The sequence below is a fragment of the Saccoglossus kowalevskii genome, chromosome 17, assembly GCF_978046115.1.
Source record: "Saccoglossus kowalevskii chromosome 17, keSacKowa6.1, whole genome shotgun sequence".
In the NCBI taxonomy this organism is placed as follows: Eukaryota; Metazoa; Hemichordata; class Enteropneusta; family Harrimaniidae; genus Saccoglossus; species Saccoglossus kowalevskii.
Window position 1 is genome coordinate 85,998 of NC_140657.1, and position 25,870 is coordinate 111,867.

General features: G+C 36.5%; 1 protein-coding gene across 1 annotated transcript in view; it reads right to left on the minus strand.

Annotated features, from left to right (window-relative positions):
* LOC102806605 (GPI-anchor transamidase-like) overlaps nt 1-25,870 on the minus strand; it is a 121,589-nt gene that overhangs the window by 77,231 nt on the left and 18,488 nt on the right. Inside the window, exons 2-3 of the mRNA XM_085492457.1 lie at nt 24,848-24,898; nt 10,528-10,678 (exon numbers count right to left, since the gene is read on the minus strand). Of these exons, the coding sequence (XP_085348583.1) occupies nt 10,528-10,678; nt 24,848-24,898 (202 nt within the window). The remainder of the gene's footprint in view (nt 1-10,527; nt 10,679-24,847; nt 24,899-25,870) is intronic.

A 25,870-nucleotide genomic window follows, 5' to 3' on the forward strand; every position in this document is an offset into this window, starting at 1 on the left:
GGCCTAGAATTTGAATAACACCAGTATACAACCTCAGATGGGATAATACAGCTAAACTGGTCTAGAATTTGAATAATACCAGTGTACATCCTCAGATGAGATAATACAACTTAACTGGTCGAGAATTTGAATAACACCAGTGTACATCATCAGATGAGATAATACATCTTAACTAGCCTAGAATTTGAATAACACCAGTATACAACCTCAGATGGGATAATACAGCTTAACTGGCCTAGAATTTGAATCACATCAGTTTACATTCTTAGATGGGATAATACAGCTTAACTGGCCTAGAATTTTAATTACAACAGTTTACATCCTCAGATGAGATAATACAGCTTAACTGGCCTAGAATTTGAATCACAACAGTTTACATCTTCAGATGGGATGATACAGCTTAACTGGCCAGAATTTGAATCACAACAGTTTACATCCTCAGATGGGATGATACAGCTTAACTGGTCTTGAATTTGAATCACATCTGTTCACATCCTCAGATGGGATAATGCAGCTTACCTGGTCTAGAATTTGAATAACACCAGTGTATATCCTCAGATAGGATAATACAAATTAACTGGTCTAGAATTTGAATAACACCAGTGTACATCCTCAGATGGGATAATACAGCTTAACTGGCCTAGAATTTGAATCACATCAGTTTACATCCTCAGATGGAATGAGACAGCTTAACTGGCCTAGAATTTGAATCACATCTGTTCACATCCTCAGATGGGATAATGCAGCTTACCTGGTCTAGAATTTGAATAACACCAGTGTATATCCTCAGGTAGGATAATACAAATTAACTGGTCTAGAATTTGAATAACACCAGTGTACATCCTCAGATAGGATAATACAGCTTAACTGGTCTCGAATTTGAATAACACCAGTGTATATCCTCAGATGGGATAATACAGATTAACTGATCTAGAATTAGAATAACACCAGTGTATATCCTCAGACGGGATAATATAGCTTAACTGGTCTGGAATTTGAATAACACCAGTGTTTGTCCTCAGATGGGATAATACCGATTAACTGGTCTAGAATTTGAATAATACATCCTCAAATGCGATGATACAGCTAAACTGGTCTAGAATTTGAATAACACCAGTGTACATCCTCAGATGGGATAATACAGCTAAACTGGTCTAGAATTTGAATAACACCAGTGTACATCCTCAGATGAGATAATACAGCTTAACTGGTCTAGAATTTGAATCACATCTGTTACATCCTCAGATGGGATAATGCAGCTCAACTGGTCTAGAATTTGAATAACACCAGTGTATATCCTCAGATGAGATAATACAGCTTAACTGGTCTAGAATTTGAATCACATCTGTTTACATCCTCAGATGGGATAATGCAGCTCAACTGGTCTAGAATTTGAATAACGCCAGTATACAACCTCAGTTGGGATAATACAGCTTAACTGGCCTAGAATTTGAATCACATCAGTTTACATCCTTAGATGGGATAATACAGCTTAACTGGCCTAGAATGTGAATAACACCAGTATACAACCTCAGATGAGATAATACAACTTAACTGGTCGAGAATTTGAATAACACCAGTGTACATCCTCAGATGAGATAATACAGCTTAACTTACCTAGAATTTGAATCACATCAGTTTACATCTTCAGATGGGATGATACAGCTTAACTGAGCCACAATTTGAATCACAACAGTTTACATCCTCAGATGGGATATCATAGCTTACCTGGCCTAGAATTTAAATAACACCAGTGTATATCCTCAGATGGGATAATACAGCTTAACTGGCCTAGAATTTGAATCATATCTGTTTACATCCTCAGATGGGATAATACAGCTTAACTGGTCTAGAATTTGAATAACACCAGTAAACAACCTCAGATGGGATAATACAGCTTAACTGGCCTAGAATTTGAATCACATCAGTTTACATCCTCAGATGGGATGATACAGCTTAACTGAGCCAGAATTTGAATCACAACAGTTTACATCCTCAGATGGGATATCATAGCTTACCTGGCCTAGAATTTAAATAACACCAGTGTATATCCTCAGATGGGATAATACAGCTTAACTGGCCTAGAATTTGAATCACATCTGTTTACATCCTCAGATGGGATAATACAGCTTAACTGGTCTAGAATTTGAATAACACCAGTGAAAATCCTCAGATAGGATAATACAGCTTAACTGGCCTAGAATTTGAATCACATCAGTTTACATCCTTAGATGGGATAATACAGCTTAACTGGCCTAGAATGTGAATAACACCAGTATACAACCTCAGATGAGATAATACAACTTAACTGGTCGAGAAATTGAATAACACCAGTGTACATCCTCAGATGAGATAATACAGCTTAACTTGCCTAGAATTTGAATCACATCAGTTTACATCCTCAGATGGGATGATACAGCTTAACTGGCCTAGAATTTGAATCACAACAGTTTACATCCTCAGATGGGATGATACAGCTTAACTGAGCCAGAATTTGAATCACAACAGTTTACATCCTCAGATGGGATGATACAGCTTACCTGGCCTAGAATTTGAATCATATCTGTTCACATCCTCAGATGAGATAATGCAGCTTACCTGGTCTAGAATTTGAATCACATCAGTTTACATCCTCAGATGGGATGATACAGCTTAACTGGCTTAGAATTTGAATCACATCTGTTTACATTCTCAGATGGGATGATACAGCTTACCTGGCCTAGAATTTGAATAACACCAGTAAACAACCTCAGATGAGATAATACAGCTTAACTGGTCTCGAATTTGAATCACATCTGTTCACATCCTCAGATGGGATAATGCAGCTTACCTGGTCTAGAATTTGAATAACACCAGTGTATATCCTCAGATAGGATAATACAAATTAACTGGTCTAGAATTTGAATAACACCAGTGTACATCCTCAGATGGGATAATACAGTTTAACTGGTCTAGAATTTGAATAACACCAGTGAATATCCTCAGATGGGATAATACAGATTAACTGATCTAGAATTTGAATAACACCAGTATATATCCTCAGATGGGATGATACAGCTTAACTGGTCTAGAATTTGAATAACACCAGTTTACATCCTCAGATGGGATAATACAGCTCAGCTGGTCTAGAATTTGAATAACACCAGTGTATATCCTCAGATGAGATAATACAGCTTAACTGGTCTAGAATTTGAATCACATCTGTTTACATCCTCAGATGGGATAATGCAGCTCAACTGGTCTAGAATTTGAATAACGCCAGTATACAACCTCAGATGGGATAATACAGCTTAACTGGCCTAGAATTTGAATCACATCAGTTTACATCCTTAGATGGGATAATACAGCTTAACTGGCCTAGAATGTGAATAACACCAGTATACAACCTCAGATGAGATAATACAACTTAACTGGTCGAGAAATTGAATAACACCAGTGTACATCCTCAGATGAGATAATACAGCTTAACTTGCCTAGAATTTGAATCACATCAGTTTACATCCTCAGATGGGATGATACAGCTTAACTGGCCTAGAATTTGAATCACAACAGTTTACATCCTCAGATGGGATGATACAGCTTAACTGAGCCAGAATTTGAATCACAACAGTTTACATCCTCAGATGGGATATCATAGCTTACCTGGCCTAGAATTTAAATAACACCAGTGTATATCCTCAGATGGGATAATACAGCTTAACTGGCCTAGAATTTGAATCACATCTGTTTACATCCTCAGATGGGATAATACAGCTTAACTGGTCTAGAATTTGAATAACACCAGTAAACAACCTCAGATGGGATAATACAGCTTAACTGGCCTAGAATTTGAATCACATCAGTTTACATCCTCAGATGGGATGATACAGCTTAACTGGCCTAGAATTTGAATCACATCAGTTTACATCCTCAGATGGAATGAGACAGCTTAACTGGCCTAGAATTTGAATCACATCTGTTCACATCCTCAGATGGGATAATGCAGCTTACCTGGTCTAGAATTTGAATAACACCAGTGTATATCCTCAGATAGGATAATACAAATTAACTGGTCTAGAATTTGAATAACACCAGTGTACATCCTCAGATGGGATAATACAGCTTAACTGGTCTCGAATTTGAATAACACCAGTGTATATCCTCAGATGGGATAATATAGCTTAACTGGTCTGGAATTTGAATAACACCAGTGTTTATCCTCAGATGGGATAATACCGATTAACTGGTCTAGAATTTGAATAATACATCCTCAAATGCGATGATACAGCTAAACTGGTCTAGAATTTGAATAACACCAGTGTACATCCTCAGATGGGATAATACAGCTAAACTGGTCTAGAATTTGAATAACACCAGTGTACATCCTCAGATGAGATAATACAGCTTAACTGGTCTAAAATTTGAATCACATCTGTTTCATCCTCAGATGGGATAATGCAGCTCAACTGGTCTAGAATTTGAATAACACCAGTGTACATCCTCAGATGAGATAATACAGCTTAACTGGCCTAGAATTTGAATAACACCAGTGTATATCCTCAGATGAGATAATACAGCTTAACTGGTCTAGAATTTGAATCACATCTGTTTACATCCTCAGATGGGATAATGCAGCTCAACTGGTCTAGAATTTGAATAACGCCAGTATACAACCTCAGTTGGGATAATACAGCTTAACTGGCCTAGAATTTGAATCACATCAGTTTACATCCTTAGATGGGATAATACAGCTTAACTGGCCTAGAATGTGAATAACACCAGTATACAACCTCAGATGAGATAATACAACTTAACTGGTCGAGAATTTAAATAACACCAGTGTACATCCTCAGATGAGATAATACAGCTTAACTTGCCTAGAATTTGAATCACATCAGTTTACATGCTCAGATGGGATGATACAGCTTAACTGGCCTAGAACTTGAATCACAACAGTTTACATCCTCAGATGGGATGATACAGCTTAACTGAGCCAGAATTTGAATCACAACAGTTTACATCCTCAGATGGGATATCATAGCTTACCTGGCCTAGAATTTAAATAACACCAGTGTATATCCTCAGATAGGATAATACAACTTAACTGGTCGAGAATTTAAATAACACCAGTGTACATCCTCAGATGGGATAATACAGCTTAAGTGGACTAGAATTTGAATCACATCAGTTTACATCCTCAGATGGAATGAGACAGCTTAACTGGCCTAGAATTTGAATCACATCTGTTCACATCCTCAGATGGGATAATGCAGCTTACCTGGTCTAGAATTTGCATAACACCAGTGTATATCCTCAGATAGGATAATATAAATTAACTGGTCTAGAATTTGAATAACACCAGTGTACATCCTCAGATGGAATAATACAGCTTAACTGGTCTCGAATTTGAATAACACCAGTGTATATCCTCAGATGGGATAATATAGCTTAACTGGTCTGGAATTTGAATAACACCAGTGTTTATCCTCAGATGGGATAATACCGATTAACTGGTCTAGAATTTGAATAATACATCCTCAAATGCGATGATACAGCTAAACTGGTCTAGAATTTGAATAACACCAGTGTACATCCTCAGATGGGATAATACAGCTAAACTGGTCTAGAATTTGAATAACACCAGTGTACATCCTCAGATGAGATAATACAGCTTAACTGGTCTAAAATTTGAATCACATCTGTTACATCCTCAGATGGGATAATGCAGCTCAACTGGTCTAGAATTTGAATAACACCAGTGTACATCCTCAGATGAGATAATACAGCTTAACTGGCCTAGAATTTGAATAACACCAGTGTATATCCTCAGATGAGATAATACAGCTTAACTGGTCTAGAATTTGAATCACATCTGTTTACATCCTCAGATGGGATAATGCAGCTCAACTGGTCTAGGATTTGAATAACGCCAGTATACAACCTCAGTTGGGATAATACAGCTTAACTGGCCTAGAATTTGAATCACATCAGTTTACATCCTTAGATGGGATAATACAGCTTAACTGGCCTAGAATGTGAATAACACCAGTATACAACCTCAGATGAGATAATACAACTTAACGGGTCGAGAATTTAAATAACACCAGTGTACATCCTCAGATGAGATAATACAGCTTAACTTGCCTAGAATTTGAATCACATCAGTTTACATGCTCAGATGGGATGATACAGCTTAACTGGCCTAGAACTTGAATCACAACAGTTTACATCCTCAGATGGGATGATACAGCTTAACTGAGCCAGAATTTGAATCACAACAGTTTACATCCTCAGATGGGATATCATAGCTTACCTGGCCTAGAATTTAAATAACACCAGTGTATATCCTCAGATGGGATAATACAGCTTAACTGGCCTAGAATTTGAATCACATCTGTTTACATCCTCAGATGGGATAATACAGCTTAACTGGTCTATAATTTGAATAACACCAGTAAACAACCTCAGATGGGATAATACAGCTTAACTGGCCTAGAATTTGAATCACATCAGTTTACATCCTCAGATGGGATGATACAGCTTAACTGGCTTAGAATTTGAATCACATCTGTTTACATCCTCAGATGGGATGATACAGCTTACCTGGCCTAGAATTTGAATCATATCTGTTCACATCCTCAGATGGGATAATACAGCTGAACTGGCCTAGAATTTGAATAACGCCAGTATACAACCTCAGATGGGATAATACAGCTTAACTGGCCTAGAATTTGAATAACGCCAGTATACAACCTCAGATGGGATAATACAACTTAACTTGTCGAGAATTTGAATCACAACAGTTTACATCCTTAGATGAGATAATACAGCTTAACTGGCCTAGAATTTGAATCATATCTGTTCACATCCTCAGATGAGATAATGCAGCTTACCTGGTCTAGAATTTGAATCACATCAGTTTACATCCTCAGATGGGATGATACAGCTTAACTGGCTTAGAATTTGAATCACATCTGTTTACATTCTCAGATGGGATGATACAGCTTACCTGGCCTAGAATTTGAATCATATCTGTTTACATCCTCAGATGAGATAATACAGATTAACTGGCCTAGAATTTGAATAACACCAGTAAACAACCTCAGATGAGATAATACAGCTTAACTGGTCTCGAATTTGAATGACATCTGTTCACATCCTCAGATGGGATAATGCAGCTTACCTGGTCTAGAATGTGAATAACACCAGTGTATATCCTCAGATAGGATAATACAAATTAACTGGTCTAGAATTTGAATAACACCAGTGTACATCCTCAGATGGGATAATACAGTTTAACTGGTCTAGAATTTGAATAACACCAGTGAATATCCTCAGATGGGATAATACAGATTAACTGATCTAGAATTTAAATAACACCAGTGTATATCCTCAGACAGGATAATATAGCTTAACTGGTCTGGAATTTGAATAACACCAGTGTACATCCTCAGATGGGATAATACAGCTTAACTGGCCTAGAATTTGAATCACATCAGTTTACATCCTCGGATGGGATAATACAGCTTAACTGGCCTAGAATTTGAATCACATCAGTTTACATCCTTAGATGGGATAATACAGCTTACCTGGCCTAGAATTTGAATCACAATAGTTTACATCCTCAGATGAGATAATACAGCTTAACTGGCCTAGAATTTGAATCACAACAGTTTACATCCTCAGATGGGATGATACAGCTTAACTGGGTCAGAATTTGAATCACAACAGTTTACATCCTCAGATGGGATGATACAGTTTAACTGGCCTAGAATTTGAATAATGCCAGTATACAGCCTCAGATGGGATGATACAGCCTAACTGGTCCAGAATTTGAATAAACCCATTGTACATCTTCGGATGGGATAATACAGCTTAACTGGTCCAGAATTTGAATAACACCAGTGTTTATCCCCAGATGGGATGATACAGCTTACCTGTCCTAGAATTTGAATAACACCAGTGTATATCCTCAGATGGGATAATACAGCTTAACTGGCCTAGAATTTGAATCACATCAGTTTACATTCTTAGATGGGATAATACAGCTGAACTGGCCTAGAATTTGAATAACGCCAGTATACAACCTCAGATGGGATAATACAGCTTAACTGGCCTAGAATTTGAATAACGCCAGTATACAACCTCACATGGGATAATACAACTTAACTTGTCGAGAATTTGAATCACAACAGTTTACATCCTCAGATGGGATGATACAGCTTAACTGGCCTAGAATTCGAATCACAACAGTTTACATCCTCAGATGGGATAATACAGCTTAACTGGCCTAGAATTTGAATCACAACAGTTTACATCCTCACATGAGATAATACAGCTTAACTGGTCGGGAATTTGAATAACACCAATGTACATCCTCAGATGAGATAATACAGCTTAACTGGCCTAGAATTTGAATAACACCAGTATACAACCTCAGATGGGATAATACAGCTAAACTGGTCTAGAATTTGAATAATACCAGTGTACATCCTCAGATGAGATAATACAACTTAACTGGTCGAGAATTTGAATAACACCAGTGTACATCATCAGATGAGATAATACATCTTAACTAGCCTAGAATTTGAATAACACCAGTATACAACCTCAGATGGGATAATACAGCTTAACTGGCCTAGAATTTGAATCACATCAGTTTACATTCTTAGATGGGATAATACAGCTTAACTGGCCTAGAATTTTAATTACAACAGTTTACATCCTCAGATGAGATAATACAGCTTAACTGGCCTAGAATTTGAATCACAACAGTTTACATCTTCAGATGGGATGATACAGCTTAACTGGCCAGAATTTGAATCACAACAGTTTACATCCTCAGATGGGATGATACAGCTTAACTGGTCTAGAATTTGAATCACATCTGTTTACATCCTCAGATGAGATAATACAGCTTAACTGGCCAAGGAATTTGAATCACATCTGTTTACATCCTCAGATGGGATAATGCAGCTTACCTGGCCTAGAATTGAATGACACCAGTGTATATTCTCAGATGGGATAATACAGCTTAACTGGCCTAGAATTTGAATAACACCAGTGTATATCCTCAGATGGGATAATACAGCTTAACTGGTCCAGAATTTGAATAACATCAGTGCATATCCTCAGATGGGATAATACAGCTTAACTGGTCCAGAATTTGAATAACATCAGTGTATATCCTCAGATGGGATAATACAGCTTAACTGGCCTAGAATTTGAATAACATCAGTGTATATCCTCAGATGGGATGATACAGCTTAACTGGCCTAGAATTTGAATCACAACAGTTTACATCCTCAGATGGGATGATACAGCTTAACTGGGCCAGAATTTGAATCACAACAGTTTACATCCTCAGATGGGATGATACAACTTAACTGGCCTAGAATTTGAATCACAACAGTTTACATCCTCAGATGGGATGACACAGCTTAACTGGCCTAGAATTTGAATCACAACAATGTACATCCTCAGATGGGATAATACAGCTTAACTGGTATAGAATTCGAATCACATCTGTTCACATCCTCAGATGGGATGATACAGCTTAACTGGCCTAGAATTTGAATTACAACAGTTTACATCCTCAGATGGGATGATACAGCTTAACTGGCCTAGAATTTGAATCACAACAGTTTACATCCTCAGATGGGATGATACAGCTTAACTGGCCTAGAATTTGAATCACAACAGTTTACATCCTCAGATGGGATAATACAGCTTAACTGGCCTAGAATTTGAATCACAACAGTTTACATCCTCAGGGGGGATGATACAGCTTAACTGGTCTAGAATTTGAATCACAACTGTTTACATCCTCAGATGGGATAATACAGCTTAACTGGTCTAGAATTTGAATCACATCTGTTTACATCCTCAGATGGGATGATACAGCTTAACTGGCCTAGAATTTGAATCACAACAGTTTACATCCTCAGATGGGATGATACAGCTTAACTGGGCCAGAATTTGAATCACAACAGTTTACATCCTCAGATGGGATGATACAGCTTAACTGGCCTAGAATTTGAATCACAACAGTTTACATCCTCAGATGGGATGATACAGCTTATTAACTGGCCTAGAATTTGAATCACATCTGTTTACATCCTCAGCTTAGATAATACAGCTTAACTGGCCTAGAATTTGAATCACATCTGTTTACACCCTCAGATAGGATAATGCAGCCTACCTGGCCTAGATTTGAATAACATCAGTGTATATCTTCAGATGGGATAATACAGCTTAACTGGCCTAGAATTTGAATAATGCCAGTATACAACTTCAGATGGGATGATACAGCCTAACTGGTCCAGAATTTGAATAAAACCAGTGTACATCTTCAGATGGGATAATACAGCTTAACTGGTCCAGAATTTGAATAACACCAGTGTTTATCCCCAGATGGGATGATACAGCTTACCTGGCCTAGAATTTGAATAACACCAGTGTATATCCTCAGATGGGATAATACAGCTTAACTGGCCTAGAATTTGAATAATGCCAGTATACAACCTCAGATGGGATGATACAGCTTACCTGGCCTAGGATTTCTTGCATTGCATGCTATATCATCTGCCAACATTAATATAATTTGACTGTCTGGTATACCAAGTCTTTTCACAGTTCTATACATAGATAGTGTATTTGATACATGTCGATAATTAAACCAGAATCTTGACGCACATACCTACATTAAATGAAAAACCATGATTGCTTTAGGATTATATAAACCAGAGATTACAATACATTATGTTATAGTGGTATTAAGTGATACCTTAGGAGTTAGGGATAGACACTTTGGGCAGGAATTTCTGGAAATGTTGTACCTGAAGCTACATGTATGAATGAATTTTCACCAGCTTATGAAACTGATACCAGACACATAATCCTCACATGAAAATGACAGTGATTTCCACCTAGACGAGAACTGCGCATGCGTCATCAAAACTCAGGAAATTTTGGGAAAAGTCTGATTTTCCAGCAATTTTGATGGTAAAATGTTAAAAATCAAAGAAAAACACTGTGAAACTTTGAAGAATCGAAAAAAATAACATGATGTGCCTAATAACACCATCAATTCCTGTCTCTGTACCAACTCTGAACTGAATTGGATCACACATGTGTGAGAAAAAGCTGGTAACGTGAATGTGCACACACGGAAGCACAGACACGACCCAAATTAATTACCCCCGCCCAGATCATAGATCCGGTGGCGGCTAAAAATGACATGCATCAGTAACCCGAGAAACAGTTGTTGACATTTCTAAATGTTGATTATGAAACAAAGTGGCATGTATGATGTATGTGCCAAATACAAATGAAAATGGGATATTTGAAGTAACAAACAGTTATACTAACATGTGACCATACACTGGGATATTTGCAACAACAAACAGTTATACTAACATGTGACTATACACTGGGATATTTGAAGTAACAAACAGTTATACTAACATGTGACTATACACTGGGATATTTGAAGTAAATTTAACAGTTATACTAACATGTGACCATACACTGATATATTTGAAGTAACAAACAGTTATACTAACATGTGACTATACACTGGAATATTTGAAGTAACAAACAGTTATACTAACATGTGACTATACACTGATATATTTGAAGTAACAAACAGTTATACTAACATGTGACTATACACTGGGATATTTGAAGTAACAAACGATAATATTAACATGTGACTATCCATTGCTTACAAATAATTTGTGATCCGCTCCGCTAGAATTTCTCTTAAAATCACTTTTGTGTGTGTGTGTGATTTCCAGTGTTTTCATGTATGATTTCTTCTGTGATTTTTTTGGCTTAGCCAATTTCGCAAAAACTTGGCAGGTAGGTCACACCTTCACCCTAGTTATTAGGAAAAATCTGAAAAAATATTTTGGCTAACCATTGCCATAGTAACAGCCAAAAAACTGATTTTTGGATAGCTTCGCACCAAATGTAGTTCCTCCTACAAATGTGGGCACGAAGTTACTATTTGAATTTCTGATATCTGTTTTCATTACCGAGAAATTTGACCCCAAATTTGGGGTAACATTTTAACTCTTCTGTGATTTTTTTGGCTGGGCCGATTTTGTTCAAACTTGGCAGACAAGTCACACCTTCACTCTACCGTAGTTAGGTTGTAAAATCTAAAAACAAATTTTTGCTCACTGTTGCTCAATGCACATTTCAATTAAAGAACTGAAGATATCATTAGAAAATGAACAATATGTATAGTATCAAATCAATCAGACTTGCGGTTTTCAACAAGAATTAAAAAATATCACTTTTTACCAAAAATGACAAAAATATTCACCAAAATTGGAAAATTGAAGATATCATCATGAGGTACCTATATGTATAGTATCAAAGCAATCAGATTTGTGGTTTTTTAAAAGAAGTCGAAAATATCACTTTTTACCAAAAATTGCAAAAATATTCACTAAAATTAGAGAATTGAAGATATCATCACAAAATGAACAAATCTGAGAGAGATCCACATGTAGTATCTATATATGTAATTATCAAAGCAATTGAGCTTACAGTTTTCAACAAAAAGTTGGAAATACCACTTTTGACCAATAATTACAAAAATATTCATCAAAATTAGAGAATTGAAGATATCATCACAAAATCAACAAATCTGAGAAAGATCCACATGTAGTACCTATATATGTAATATCAAAACAATTGGACTAGCGGTTTTTAACAAGAAGTCGAAAATATCAATTTTTACCAAAAATTACAAAAATATTCACTAAAAATAAAGAATTAGAGATTTTGACATGAAATGAACAAATCTGACAAAGAACCCCCCCCCCCCCCCCCGGTACTTGCATATCAAATTTAAAAACATTCTGTCTTGCGATTTCCAAGAAGAAATTGAAATTGTAAAGTTGATGACGACAACAGACGACGACGGACAGTCATTAATATGAACAGCTCCGGAGCTAAAAACTGATTTTTTGAATACCTTCGTGTCAAATATATCTCGTCCTACAATTTTAGGATTAGAATGCACGGACATAGCTCATTCTACTCAGCTTGAGTGTATACAAACATTTACTGATTATTTTATGTACATTTTCATTACAGAGAAAATTTACCTCAAAGTTGGGGTAACTTTTAACCAGCAACGGCTTTTAACTCCACTGTAATTTTTTTGGCTTAGCTGATTTTGTTGATACTCACCACTGCCATGGCAGCAGGCAAAAACTGATTATTGAATACTTTCGCCCCACATTTATTACCTTCTACCAGTATTGTATTATAGCAATGTTCAAATGATCATGCTTTTTGTTGTACATCTTTTACTTTGCTATGGTTTCTTTTATTCATTGAGTTAGGGTTACATAATCACGTAGCATGACCATGACCTTATTAGCAAATCACATTTCGCCATGTATGTTGTCATGAGCTGATCATGTGTCACCTACAACCCGTCAACGTGTGTGTGTGTCTCCCTCTTTATTTTGATGAATTTTCACGTATATTAAGTTTACTTTGTAACGAGCTACAAATATCGTAGTTTTGATGAAAATGATATTCAAGAAGACAGGCAAGCCAGTCTGTTTGTCGCCAGTGTTGGCCCGGGTGCTGACAAGCTTATGAAAAATGTGTATAGCCCAGCACAACCAAGTACGAAAAATTACGCTTAACTGAAGCAACTTCTGGCAGAACATTTCAAACCTGCACCGATGGTCATTGCCAAACGACACAAATCTTGGACAGGGTGAGCGCGAGTCTGTGGCAGACTTTGTTGTCCGATTGAAAAATCTTGTGTCGACGTGTGCTTTTGGAGCATTCCTGACTGAAGCTTTACGTAATCGTCTTGTATAGGGACTGCACTAAAAAATGTCTAGTATTACTTTCGATTCATGAATTGTCGTTTGAGGTCATCACGTCGAAATGTATCACCGAGGAAATGGCAGGAGCAGCCAACCAACAGCATATGGGAATCAACGCAAGGGAACAAGACGCGCACCGAATGCAGCATCACCCAAGAACCAAGCAACGCCTGTAACAACATGCTGTGAAGTCGAAGGGAAAAACATTGCTCATCAAATGTAAATGCTGTGGAGGCGAACATTCTGCTGAGAAATGTAGATTTAAAGACGCTACATGTTTCAACTGTAGGAAGAAAGGGCATATTAAATTCGTTTGCCGATCGTCAGTGAAATTAAATCAGATAAATCTAATGAAGATGACTTTGAGACAGTGTCTAATACAATCTATAACATTCAGGTAGAGAGTGAGTGCAAGCGTACTTTTTCACCATGCTGTAGAATACTTTATTTTCGCTTGGAATTTATTTTGGCTATTTTCGCTGAAGGGATGATTCCGTGAGAATAAAATCCAGCGAATATACTTTTTTTCCTATATTACACATTCAACTTGTCAAAAATCAGTGAAAATAAATTCCATAAAGAACGCCCAAAAAGCCTTTTCAGCGAAAATTAATTCCAGCGAAAATAAAGTATTCCACAGTATTTAGTTAAAGTAAATGTGGGGAATACAAGTATTGATATGGAAATCGATTTTCGGGCTTCTGGGTCAACAGTTAGTGACGTAGTTTACCGAGCCAAATTGAGTATGTATCTTTTGTTGAAAAGCAATGTTGTACTTTGTAGTTATAGTGGAGAGGAGGTTCTCATTTTGGGAAGTATCAAAAGTTCCAGTCAGTGTTGGGGAAAGTCTGACATTTGATCTTAATCTTTTGGTTGTAAAAGAAAAACAGTCATCTCTATTTGGAAGAGACTGGCACTATCTTGTCTGTAAATATAACCCAATCAAAATGTGTACCTCAAGCTCTCAATTCTGATTTGAAATGAACATGAATGGTTGTTTACTTACACAGGCTCTGGGATCAAGGGATTTAAAGCATCGTTAAAGATGAAAGATGGCGCTACACCTGTATTTCAAAAGGCTAGGCCATTTCCGTATGCTTTACGCAAAAATGTGGAGCGCGAATATGATAGGCTCATATCTGAGGATATGTTATACCCTGTTGACCATAGTGAATGGGCTTTGCCTACTGTACATGTGCCAAATACAGAAAGGAAAATTTGTGTTTGGGGCGACTATAAACGCGTCAATAATTTAATTGAGGATGATGGCTACAAGTTACCTAATTCACAAGATTTATTTGCTAAACTTGTACAGAATGGTATTACACCTAAAGTGTATTTTGTTCTTGATTTATCGGGGACATTCAATCAGCTGTTTTAGGACGACAAATCAGCTGCACTTCTGGTTATGAACACAAATAAAGGTCTACTTGCACCTAAACGATTGTGTTTTGGGGTGAAAACTGCTCCAGTAATATTTCAAGCAACTATGGACAAGATTTACAAATATGTGTTTTGTTACATCGATGATATTTTGATAGCGACGAAAACGCATGAGCAACATATGTGTACGCTTATTGAGGTTTTTAAACGTTTAGACAAGTTTAATGTACGACTCAATCGTGAGAAATGTCAATTTTTGAAACCATCAATCAAATATTTGGGACTTAATACTCACCGCGGATGATATCAAACCACTGAGACATTACATGTCATGTCATAGCCCCCGCTCAGAAAAAAATTTTAAAACTTATATTGAACTTAGTTTGTGTCAGAGTGAATTAATTCATTATGAGCTGTATTAAAATTCTGTTATTAAATGTTCAGAATTGATGTGTTACAATTTTAGGGGGTGGGGTGAAAATTTATTCATTTGGCTTTTCTGAGACAATTTATAACTTGTTAAACATATAATGCGATGTGCACTTGTAAACAATTATTACCTGTCCCTGTACCAACTTTGAACAAAACTGGATGACACGTATCTGAGAAAAAGCTGTTAACAGCTAGAAAAAGCTTGTTTTTTTTAGATTTTTGAGGGAAAAAATGGCCTCCAAGTCGTAAAGCTTTATCCAATCAAACAGGTCATGAATGACACTGAAAGTTGCAACATATAATTTGTCCAGTTTTTGGCATGGATGTAAATTGGCAAACATGATTTCTATGGCATTCTCAGCAAGAACACCAGAGAGCAACAGGTTAAATGACATGCAAGTATGCAAATCAGATCTGCAAATATGTAGAAGAGTCAGTGTTGTGTCTGTTTGGATAAACTTCCTTGTACAACTGTATTCCTAATACAAGAACACTGTCAATCACAGAACTGTTCCAGCAAAAAACTTCTGATATTTTAGTCAGTAACAGGGCAAAGATACTGTTTGTCATACAAGTACTAGCACCAAATGAGGAACTGAGAAACTGCAATGATCCTTGGTGTACATTACCTGTGTCAACAACTTTACTTCCCATGTACTTCATGTACAGATCTACATGTAGTTTGTGGCCCTGAATTAGTTTCAATATCTCTAAATAAGGACAAGAGTACTTCTCATATGACAATGATACAAATAAAGTGCAAGAATCCAGAAAAATATTATCAAGTTTTTATTATCATACATTAATATTAACAAATCGTGTGAAATTGAACTTTTATGTACAGAGAAACACATATTTATGCTGGTTGACAGCACTTCTCAAAAAAAAAAAAAGACGACCTGCAAAACTTTATACAATTGTCAGACATGCAGCGAATAGTATGCTTTTGTAATATATGCAGTTTCAGTGGCTTTGCTTTCTGAGAAAAAAATTCTGGCTCTGCACCTGAAAAAACAAAAAAACATTTAGTCAAAAGTAAGCAGAGGTTGTAGCATATATGCTCCCATTAGCTGTTAAATTTAATTAAAAAAGATATTTGTGTACTGTCTTTTCAGTACGAAAACATATTACTTAATATATTTATACCAGCCAGAAAGAAATTGCAAGTTTTCACTGAGCAATTACGAATATACATGGACAACAATTGATGCATGTCTAGCAATATACTGTTTGAAAGGCTGCAAGATGTAATGAAGTAGCAAACCAATCACTACTCGAGTCTGACTGGCTGGGAAACTGCACAATACATACAAAAATGTATGCAGATGATATATGAGCAGCTCCACCAAATATAAAAATATTCTTTCCATAGTTATGACTCTAATGTGAATGTGATTTTCCACTCCTTAGCAATAGTAGTTAGAGTATTGTATTGTACTGTATCGTACAAGTTTATTGTGATTCTATATGTGTTTGTAATATTATTTAGCTTTATTTAGCATTCTGTTTAGTTGGTTAATTTTACTGTATCTTAATGTAGTTTATTTTATTTTTATACGACCATAGAACAACTCACTGTAGTTTGTTTTAATGTTGAATAAAAATTAAATCAGTCACTGTATAGTGGTGACGTATTGCGCGAAATTGTTGCAAGGACAATACTTTTCTCGATTTGCGTGTCGTCGTGCGTCGATAAAAAATGCATGGAATGGTCGGCAGTATCGATCAAGTTTGTCTAGTGTGACATTCGTGGCTGGCGACAAGATGCCGTATAATCGTTTAAATAGACGTCAAGGAGGAGTGAAAGGCCATAATTTGGTGCTACAATAGACGTCATGAAATGTTGGAAAATTACAGTCAATCAAAAAAACTGTTCACATGACAACAAAAAATATTCACTATATTTATTATGCATTATTTTTTTGTTGGTAGCAAATGATCACGGTACGGTAGCTTACTTGTTTTCGAAGTCTTGTAATTGTTGATTAGTACTCAGTAGTGATTATATTAACATACAAAAAATAAATTCGTTGAATTGTTATGAAATGCAAGTAAAATTCAACTTAGTTTTATCGTAAGCAAATGTTTTCGGTTACATGTTAACGCTCGATGAGACAATATCCGCCACGTTATCCATGCCCACGACGCGTGTTTATTGACCAGATAGGTCAAGTGGCTAATCAACCAATCAAAATGCTGGATGGTGCCCATGTGCTCAAATTACCATAAAGCATTTAAATATGACAGTTCAGCGACCTCATGGTGAAAGCAACACGAAAGACCAGATTTACCAATGTTTTAGTGCGATCTTTTGGCTTCGTTTCTCATGGGGAAAAAGGCGTGATTTTTTTAATCGGATTTAGAAAAATCAAAGAAAGCTTAGAAAGAACTCCCATGTGCTGAGAGTATTGGAGACACATTAAATATAATTCGAAATTACTTAGCTGAAAACTAATTATGCAAATCAGAAAATTAATATGACCAGATTTGAGTGTAAAACTAATGAGGTCTGCGCAATGTAACAGAAAATCTATGTCTCCAAGTTTAATTGAAATGTGATTAGAACCAAAAAATTATGAATTATTATGCTTATTAGGGAATTAATATGAACAGATTGTTACCCCAAACTAATTAGGTTTGTACATTGTCCTAGAGCATCTTTGTACTAAGTTTCATTGAAATGGAATAATTAGAACCGTGAAAACTCCAAAATTTCGACCCCTCTAAAAATTCGATCGCCTGTTTATTTGCCGGGTTTCGGTGTTTTATTTATCTCCAAATGTTCGACTCCACTAAAAATTGCCGACTCATTCTTATTCGAAAATTGCGACCAGTTTTAGTTTTCCCCCAAACGAAAAAAAAAACGATGTGAGCGTTCAAACGGGACCTTCCTCGAAGGCATGAATCCGGGTTTCTGATTGACTGAGAGATTTTTATTTTATTGGTAACGAAAATATATTCTAAATAAACGAAGTTTCAAATAAAAACGAACACAAAAATCTCGGCATGCTGCGTTTCTGAATTGTTGATTATTACTGTACTCAGTAGTGATTATAATAATGTACACAAAATAAATTTGTTGAATGGTTATGAAATACAAATAAAAGTCAACTTAGTTTCATCGTAAGCGAATGATTCCGGTCTCGTATAAACGTTTGATGCTGTAGGATATCCGCCATGTTCTCTTAGGTCAAATAGGTCAAATCGCTAATTAACCAATCAAAAAGCTGGATGATGCCAACGTGTTCAAATTACCATAGCTTATTTAAATATGTTAATGTTATTGAACGCAATGCGGAAGAGATTGATGTTGTAGTACGATATTTTGGCTTGGATTTTGATGCGAAAACGGCATGATTTTTTTTAAATAAAAAAATTAGTTGTTTTTAAAAAATAAACTGGTCATCTGAAGAATAATTTAACATTGTTCACAGTGATAACAGCTCATTCTCGAAAGGAAGCTTACCCGCTCACGCTAGTCACGATAAAAATCATACATGTGTACTCTTGAATAGACAGACGTCAATGACTACGGTAAAACTTACTCTATTTTAGCCGGCAGGATTGATTGAAATGTCCGAAAAATGACGCCAAAATACACCTTAAAAGTCCCATTTTATTTTCTTAAATCCCATTTTATTTTTTAATCCAAGGGCGAATTTACGGCAGAATTTGGTCCCTCAAATAAGGGACACGTGAGCTTTGATTCTAACCGGATACATTGCACTGGGTCGGGGAGATAGTTTGCTAAACTTCCATGTATCTTTTGTCCAATGGGTACCTGTACTTCGAACATTCGCAAGTTTTCCTTGGTAGTGCGAGACAGCTTTGTCTTTTGACCTATTAGTTTTGTGCTGACCTCTTCTCCGCGTCTTGATGTTTTGTTTTGCTTGTCATAATACTCACTGATTGATGACTTTGTTTAGATTTTGAGTTACAACTCGGCCACGACCTTTGCTTTTACCGTGAAACATGAGGAAGTTTACGTCAATTGACGGACATTGCATTTTTTAAAAACTAATGAAGCACACTGTCTATCATCCCCATTTTTTCATTTGCTGATTTCTATTCTGAAAAATTCGACCGTCCGAAAATGCACCTTAATTTTGACTCTAAAAACACGTCACATTTCTAACACCAATTATTTAAAACCGGTCGAAATTTTGGAGTTTTTACGGTACTTTAGATATCAGTGTGAAAGCTTAAAATTGGTTAATTATGCAAATTAGGTAATTAATATGTACAGATTTTAACCCACAATTATTCAGGTCTGTCTATTGTCCTACAGCATCCATGTACATTCATTGATATGTGATGTATAGTACCTGAGATATCAGTGTAAAAGTTGGTTAATTATGCAAATTAGGTGATTAATATGCACAAATATTTACCGGAAACTAATTGGGTCTGCATAATTCTAGATTCATTGAAATGTGATGATTAGTACTTTAGATATTAGTAGAAAAGCTGAAAATTAATTATGCAAATTAGGTAATTAATATGCACAATTATTTACCCTAAAACTAATCAGGTCTCTGCATAGTCCTAAAGGATCTATGTACCAAGTTTCATTGAAATGTGATGATTAGTACTTGAGATACCCGTGGAAAAGCTGAAAATTAACTAATTATGCAAATTAGGTGATTAATATGCACAAATATTTATCGAAAACAATCAATCTCTGCATAGTCCTTGAGTATGTAAGTACCAAGTTTCATTGAAATGTAATGCTAACTACTTATATCAAATGCTGAAAATTAATTAATTACGCAAATTAGGTAATTAATATGTACTGATATTACCATAAAAACTATCAGGTCTGTGCAGTGTCGTATGACATCTATGTACCAAGTTTCATTGAAATGTGATGATTAGTACTTGAGATATCAGTGGAAAAACCGAAAATTGACTAATCATTATGCAAATTAGGTAATTAGTATCCACGGATTATTACCAAAAACTAATCAAAACCTAGCATTAGTTCAGAGCATCTATGTACCAAGTTTCATCAAAATCCAATGAGTGGTTGTTTAGATATCAGTGGAACAGTCATGGAACCACTAAAAAATAGCTAATTATCATGCAAATTAGGTAATTAATATGCACGGATTTTTACCAAAAATTAATCAAATCTGCGCATATGTTCAGAGCATCTATGTACCAAGTTTCATCAAAATCCAATGAGTGGTTCTTTAGATATCAGTGGAACAGTCATAGAACAGCTAAAAATTAGCTAATTATCATGCAAATTAGGTAATTAACGAGCATGGATTTTTACCAAAACCTAATCAAATCTGCGCATTGGCCCAGAGCATCTATGCACCAAGTTTCATCAAAAACCGATGTATGGTTCTTGAGATAGCAGTGGAACAGTCGGACACACATACACACATACACACACACATACACACATACACACATACACACATACACACATACAGACACACTAACTGCAAAGACTCCCATTTTGTGCTTCGCACATGGGAGTCAATAAATAAACGTACCGTCCCAAATAAAAATGTGCCGGGTGGAATTTTTCTGTGGAAAAAATAAACGTACCGGTACATTTATGTTGGGACATTTAGCGTTGTGGGCAAGCTCTCCTGAGTAGCGACATATTTTTAACTTCGCCTATTGCGTGATCAGTGGATTACGTAAATAAACCAACACTTTCAATGAGTACATGCCGACCCAACTAAACTTGTTTATGAACAGCGAGGACGCATCTCATAGAACAATAGCTGTGGAAATCATAAACAAATGTAAATGTTGCGGAAATCAAGCATGGCGATAATGATTTTGAGCGAGGCAGAGTCTGGCAAGCGTCTCATTGCGCCGACACCACCACGACGTTTGAATCCCGGTGAGAGCACTGCAAACCTCTTAAGTCACGAGGTAAACTTTCAATTTACACAATACATAATCAGTTCCTACAACCATAATAAAAAGGCAGTTTTTCTGGCGAAACTCTCGCCAGGTTAGCAATAGTTTCTCACGATCACCAAACCCGAGACACAAACGATAATACAAAGTGTATAAATACCATAACAAGCACAGTTTCTTACCTTTGAAATTGACGAGACACAATTTTGTCCATAGAAGCATTGCGCAAATAAAGATACAATTCCGGGATACAATATCCTCACAAAATTGACTGATTTCCACTGAGACGAGAACTGCGTAAGCATCATCAAAACTCGAATTAAACTCGGGTAATTTCGGGAAAAGTCGGATTTTGAAGGAAAAATGTTAAAAATCAAGGAAAAACACAGTGAAACTTTGAAGAATCGAAAAAATAACTTGATGTGCACAATAGCACCATCAATTTCTGTCTCTGTACCAACTCTGAACTGAATTGGATCACACATGTGTGAGAAAAAGCTGGTAACATGAAAATGTGCACACACATTGCACAGACACGACCCAAATTAATACCCCCCGCCCGGATCCTAGATCCGGCGGGGGCTAACAAAGTGGAAGCCATTAAAAACACACCAACACCAGAAAATGTATCGGAGTTGAAATCCTTCTTGGAATTAGTGAACTACTATAGAAAATTGTGTTTGAAGTAAAGAAATGTAATTTGGATTTTTATGGTGGAGATTTCACACTTTTATACATGTATTACCGACTATCAGCCGTTGACACATATTTTTGGACCCAAAGCTGGAATACCCACTCTTGCTGCTGCCCGAATGCAGAGGTGGGCTTTGCTTTTGTCAGGTTATCAATGCAAAATAGTCTATAGATCATCAGAACAAAATGCTAATGCTGATTTATTTAGTAGATTGCCATTGTCTACAGTTACTGCAGACCCAGATGAGGAGAGTGTACATCAAGTGACAGTAGATGAGTTACCTGTCACTGCCAAACAAATCGTCGAACAAACACGGAAAGATACAATATTGTCAAAAGTATTCGATTATACATTGTCTGGATGGCCGAACCATACAGATAACGAGGCCACCAAACCATATTTCATGAGGCGACATGAACTCACTCTCGAAGATGAATGTATTTTATGGTGCAGGCGAGGTATTATTCCGTATGCACACACATGTTGGGTGAACTTCACGAGTGTCATCCAGGTATGTCCTGTAAGAAAGCGCTGGCAAGGTCGTTCGTGTGGTGGCCTGGTATCGACCAGGATATTGAAGATGTTGTAAGAACATGTAACGAATGTATTGAAAATCATAATATTCGTAAAAAGGTTCCCCTTACATATTGTGGCCTTGGGCTACGGAATCTTGGCAAAAAATTCATATTGATTTTGCTGAAACAAAAGGTCAATTATTTCTACTAGTGGTAGACAGTAGTATCACTTCAACTGCAACAATCAATGCACTGCGATCTCTATTTACTAGATATGGTGAACCACTCCAACTTGTGAGTGATAACGGACCACAATTTATATCAGAAGAATTCTCCACATTTCTTGAGAAAAATGACATCAAGCACACATTATGTCCACCATACTATCCATCTAGTAATGGATTGGCTGAAAAACATCCTCAAACTTTAAAATTAATAATGAAAAAATCAAAAAATTGTGCACTGCCACACCGGTTGGCAAATGCGTTATTTCATTATATACCGGTAAATACCCCTCATACCACAACTGGGAAAACTCCATCAGAATTATTTCTGAAACGCGCTCTTAAAACTCTTCTTTCACTGGTAAAACCTGGCCTACAGTTGCAGGTTGAAAATAAACAAACTGCTAGCAAAGCATAGCATGATGGTAACAAATCAAAAATGTGATCTTTTCATCACTATCAGCCTGTGAGAGTCAGAAACATGAGGGGAAGGAAAGAAAAATGTATTCCTGGGACAATTGTAAAAATCAAGGGTCCATTAGCGTATTTAGTAAGAGTACCAGGAAACAATAAACGATTTGTTAATGTTGATCACCTCATTCCGAATGACTATCAAAATGTCAGGTTTGAACAAACTCAACAGTCAGAACCGTACCCTGATCGGCACTGCCCTATGAGTAGTGAACAAATTATGCCAAATAGTCTGAACACACCAAGCAGTGTTGTTTTGCCTGCAAAAACTGAGCAGTCACCAAATAGTCATGAAGTATCTATTTCGCATCTTACTTCAAGTATTCCAAAGGTAAATTTAGACCAGATTCTAAAAACCAGAACACCTGTTCAGGCAGAATAATTCGACCTCCAGTTCGATTTGAGCCATGATTTTTCATGGAATGATTGTATTTGACGGAATTGATTGCAAATATTGTATATTAGAAAAAGGTTTTCTTCCTCAAGTTTTAATGTCATTATCTAGAGGGGAGGAATGTTGTATCTTTGACTTTGCTATGGTTTCTTGTACTTTTATTCATTGAGTTAGGGTTACATAATCACTTGGCATGACCATGACCTTATTAGCAAATCACATTACGCCATGTATGTTGTCATGAGCTGTTCACGTGTTACGCAATAAAAAGTGGCACTACACCGCTAACTTACAACCCGTCAACTTGTGTGTGTGTCTCCCCCTCTTTATTCTGATACGTGGATTTTCACGTAATTAAGTTTACTTTGTAGCAACGAGCTACAAAACTTTTTATTTTGGCTACGTTGCGCACTGGTAAGAGATCACCGGCACCTACATTGTTACACAGTATCAACGTAATCCCAACGCAACCTTGAACTTTGAATGAACTGTACATGCTGCCTTCATTCTAGAAAATACAATCGCAAAATGGTTGGAAATAATAAATGTAACAGCAGAATACGTCCTAGTAATAAAGTAAAATGACTTCTAAAAGATTGATTGTTTTTTGCGAACTTCATATACAGGGCCCATTTAGTTATAAACCGACGTTAGCTTCACATTCATGGAAACAGCCGAAAACATGTTGCTTGTTTTTTTAGCGGAGCCGATCGCCAACCAGCCTACCGGCTTGTTACAATTTATCTTCATATGAGACTTTGTTTTAGTGTGTGCTCTTAATTGTCACTTAACAATGGTTGTCCCCTTCACTTCAATATACTTCATCTTCCAAAAGCAAAAAAAAATCAAGTGCCACACTTACTCTACCTTCCCCTCAATGCACCCTGCCTAATATTAAAACCATGGAGAACCATTGTTTAAAAAAATGATGTGTTAACATGGAAGACATGATGAAGTGAAAATTCTATCAAATACCAAGAACTGTATGTGAGAACCATAAAGTTACTTACAAGCACTGCCCAGTTATTTGTGTGACCACTCTGAAAAAAGTTATCTGGGTGCTAAAACAAAATAGACATAAGTTATTGTTAATGACATAGTCAATTATAAACAATGAAGATGTAAATGAATTATTGAAAGAGTATTCATCATGTATGAACTATGGCTTGACTTCAAATGAAATATTACATGCATACATGTATATATCCAGGTTTTGTTCAGTCAAAATGATACCTCCTATAAGATCATTCTCAGCCACCAGTCAACTAGTTTGTCAATAGATAAAATCAAACTCATGTGTAACAGTAACCATCATGTGTGATGTTCATGCCAAATATCCTTGAGTATGGTTACTGTTGCTTCTATGTAAAAAACTTTTTGAAATGGATGCGGTAAAGCAAAAACATTCTCACACACAAACTCAATTAAGACTCAGTAACCACACCCTTAAGATAGAAACAGATCGTCATAACAGAATATACAAGGTCTGCAACAGACATAAAATAGAGGATGAGAAACATTTTGAGTTAACATGTCCTCTGTACTGCACCCAAAGAGGTAAAACATCCATTGAGGCAGAAAAAATGGCAGGGTTCCAGAAGACGATACTGTAACTTTATGCAATTTTGTTTTAAATTATGCTAATTTATTCATGACATAGCAGTTTCTGTGCTCATGAATATTCATTAATTTATGGGAGGAAGAGTTAGAAAGGGGGAATTAGCAATCCTGAGGGTCAATACAAAAGAAGGGACCCATTTGGAGGGCAGCAATGATCCTCGTGTCTGTTGTTGTTGCATGTGACTTGCAGCTGTCAACTGTGTTCGTACTTCGACGATTCATCCGCTTTGACTTGCTTCCATGTGAGGTATTCTTGTGTTCTGTTTTTCTGACTTGAGTTCTTGATACACTGAAACTGCTGTTTATGCTTTTAGTGTCTTTCATGTCCAGTCCGTGATTCAAACTTGTACATGTAATCTTTGAGTTCCTAGCGCACTGTCCTGTCCACTGTACCACGAGTGTCTTCACACAAT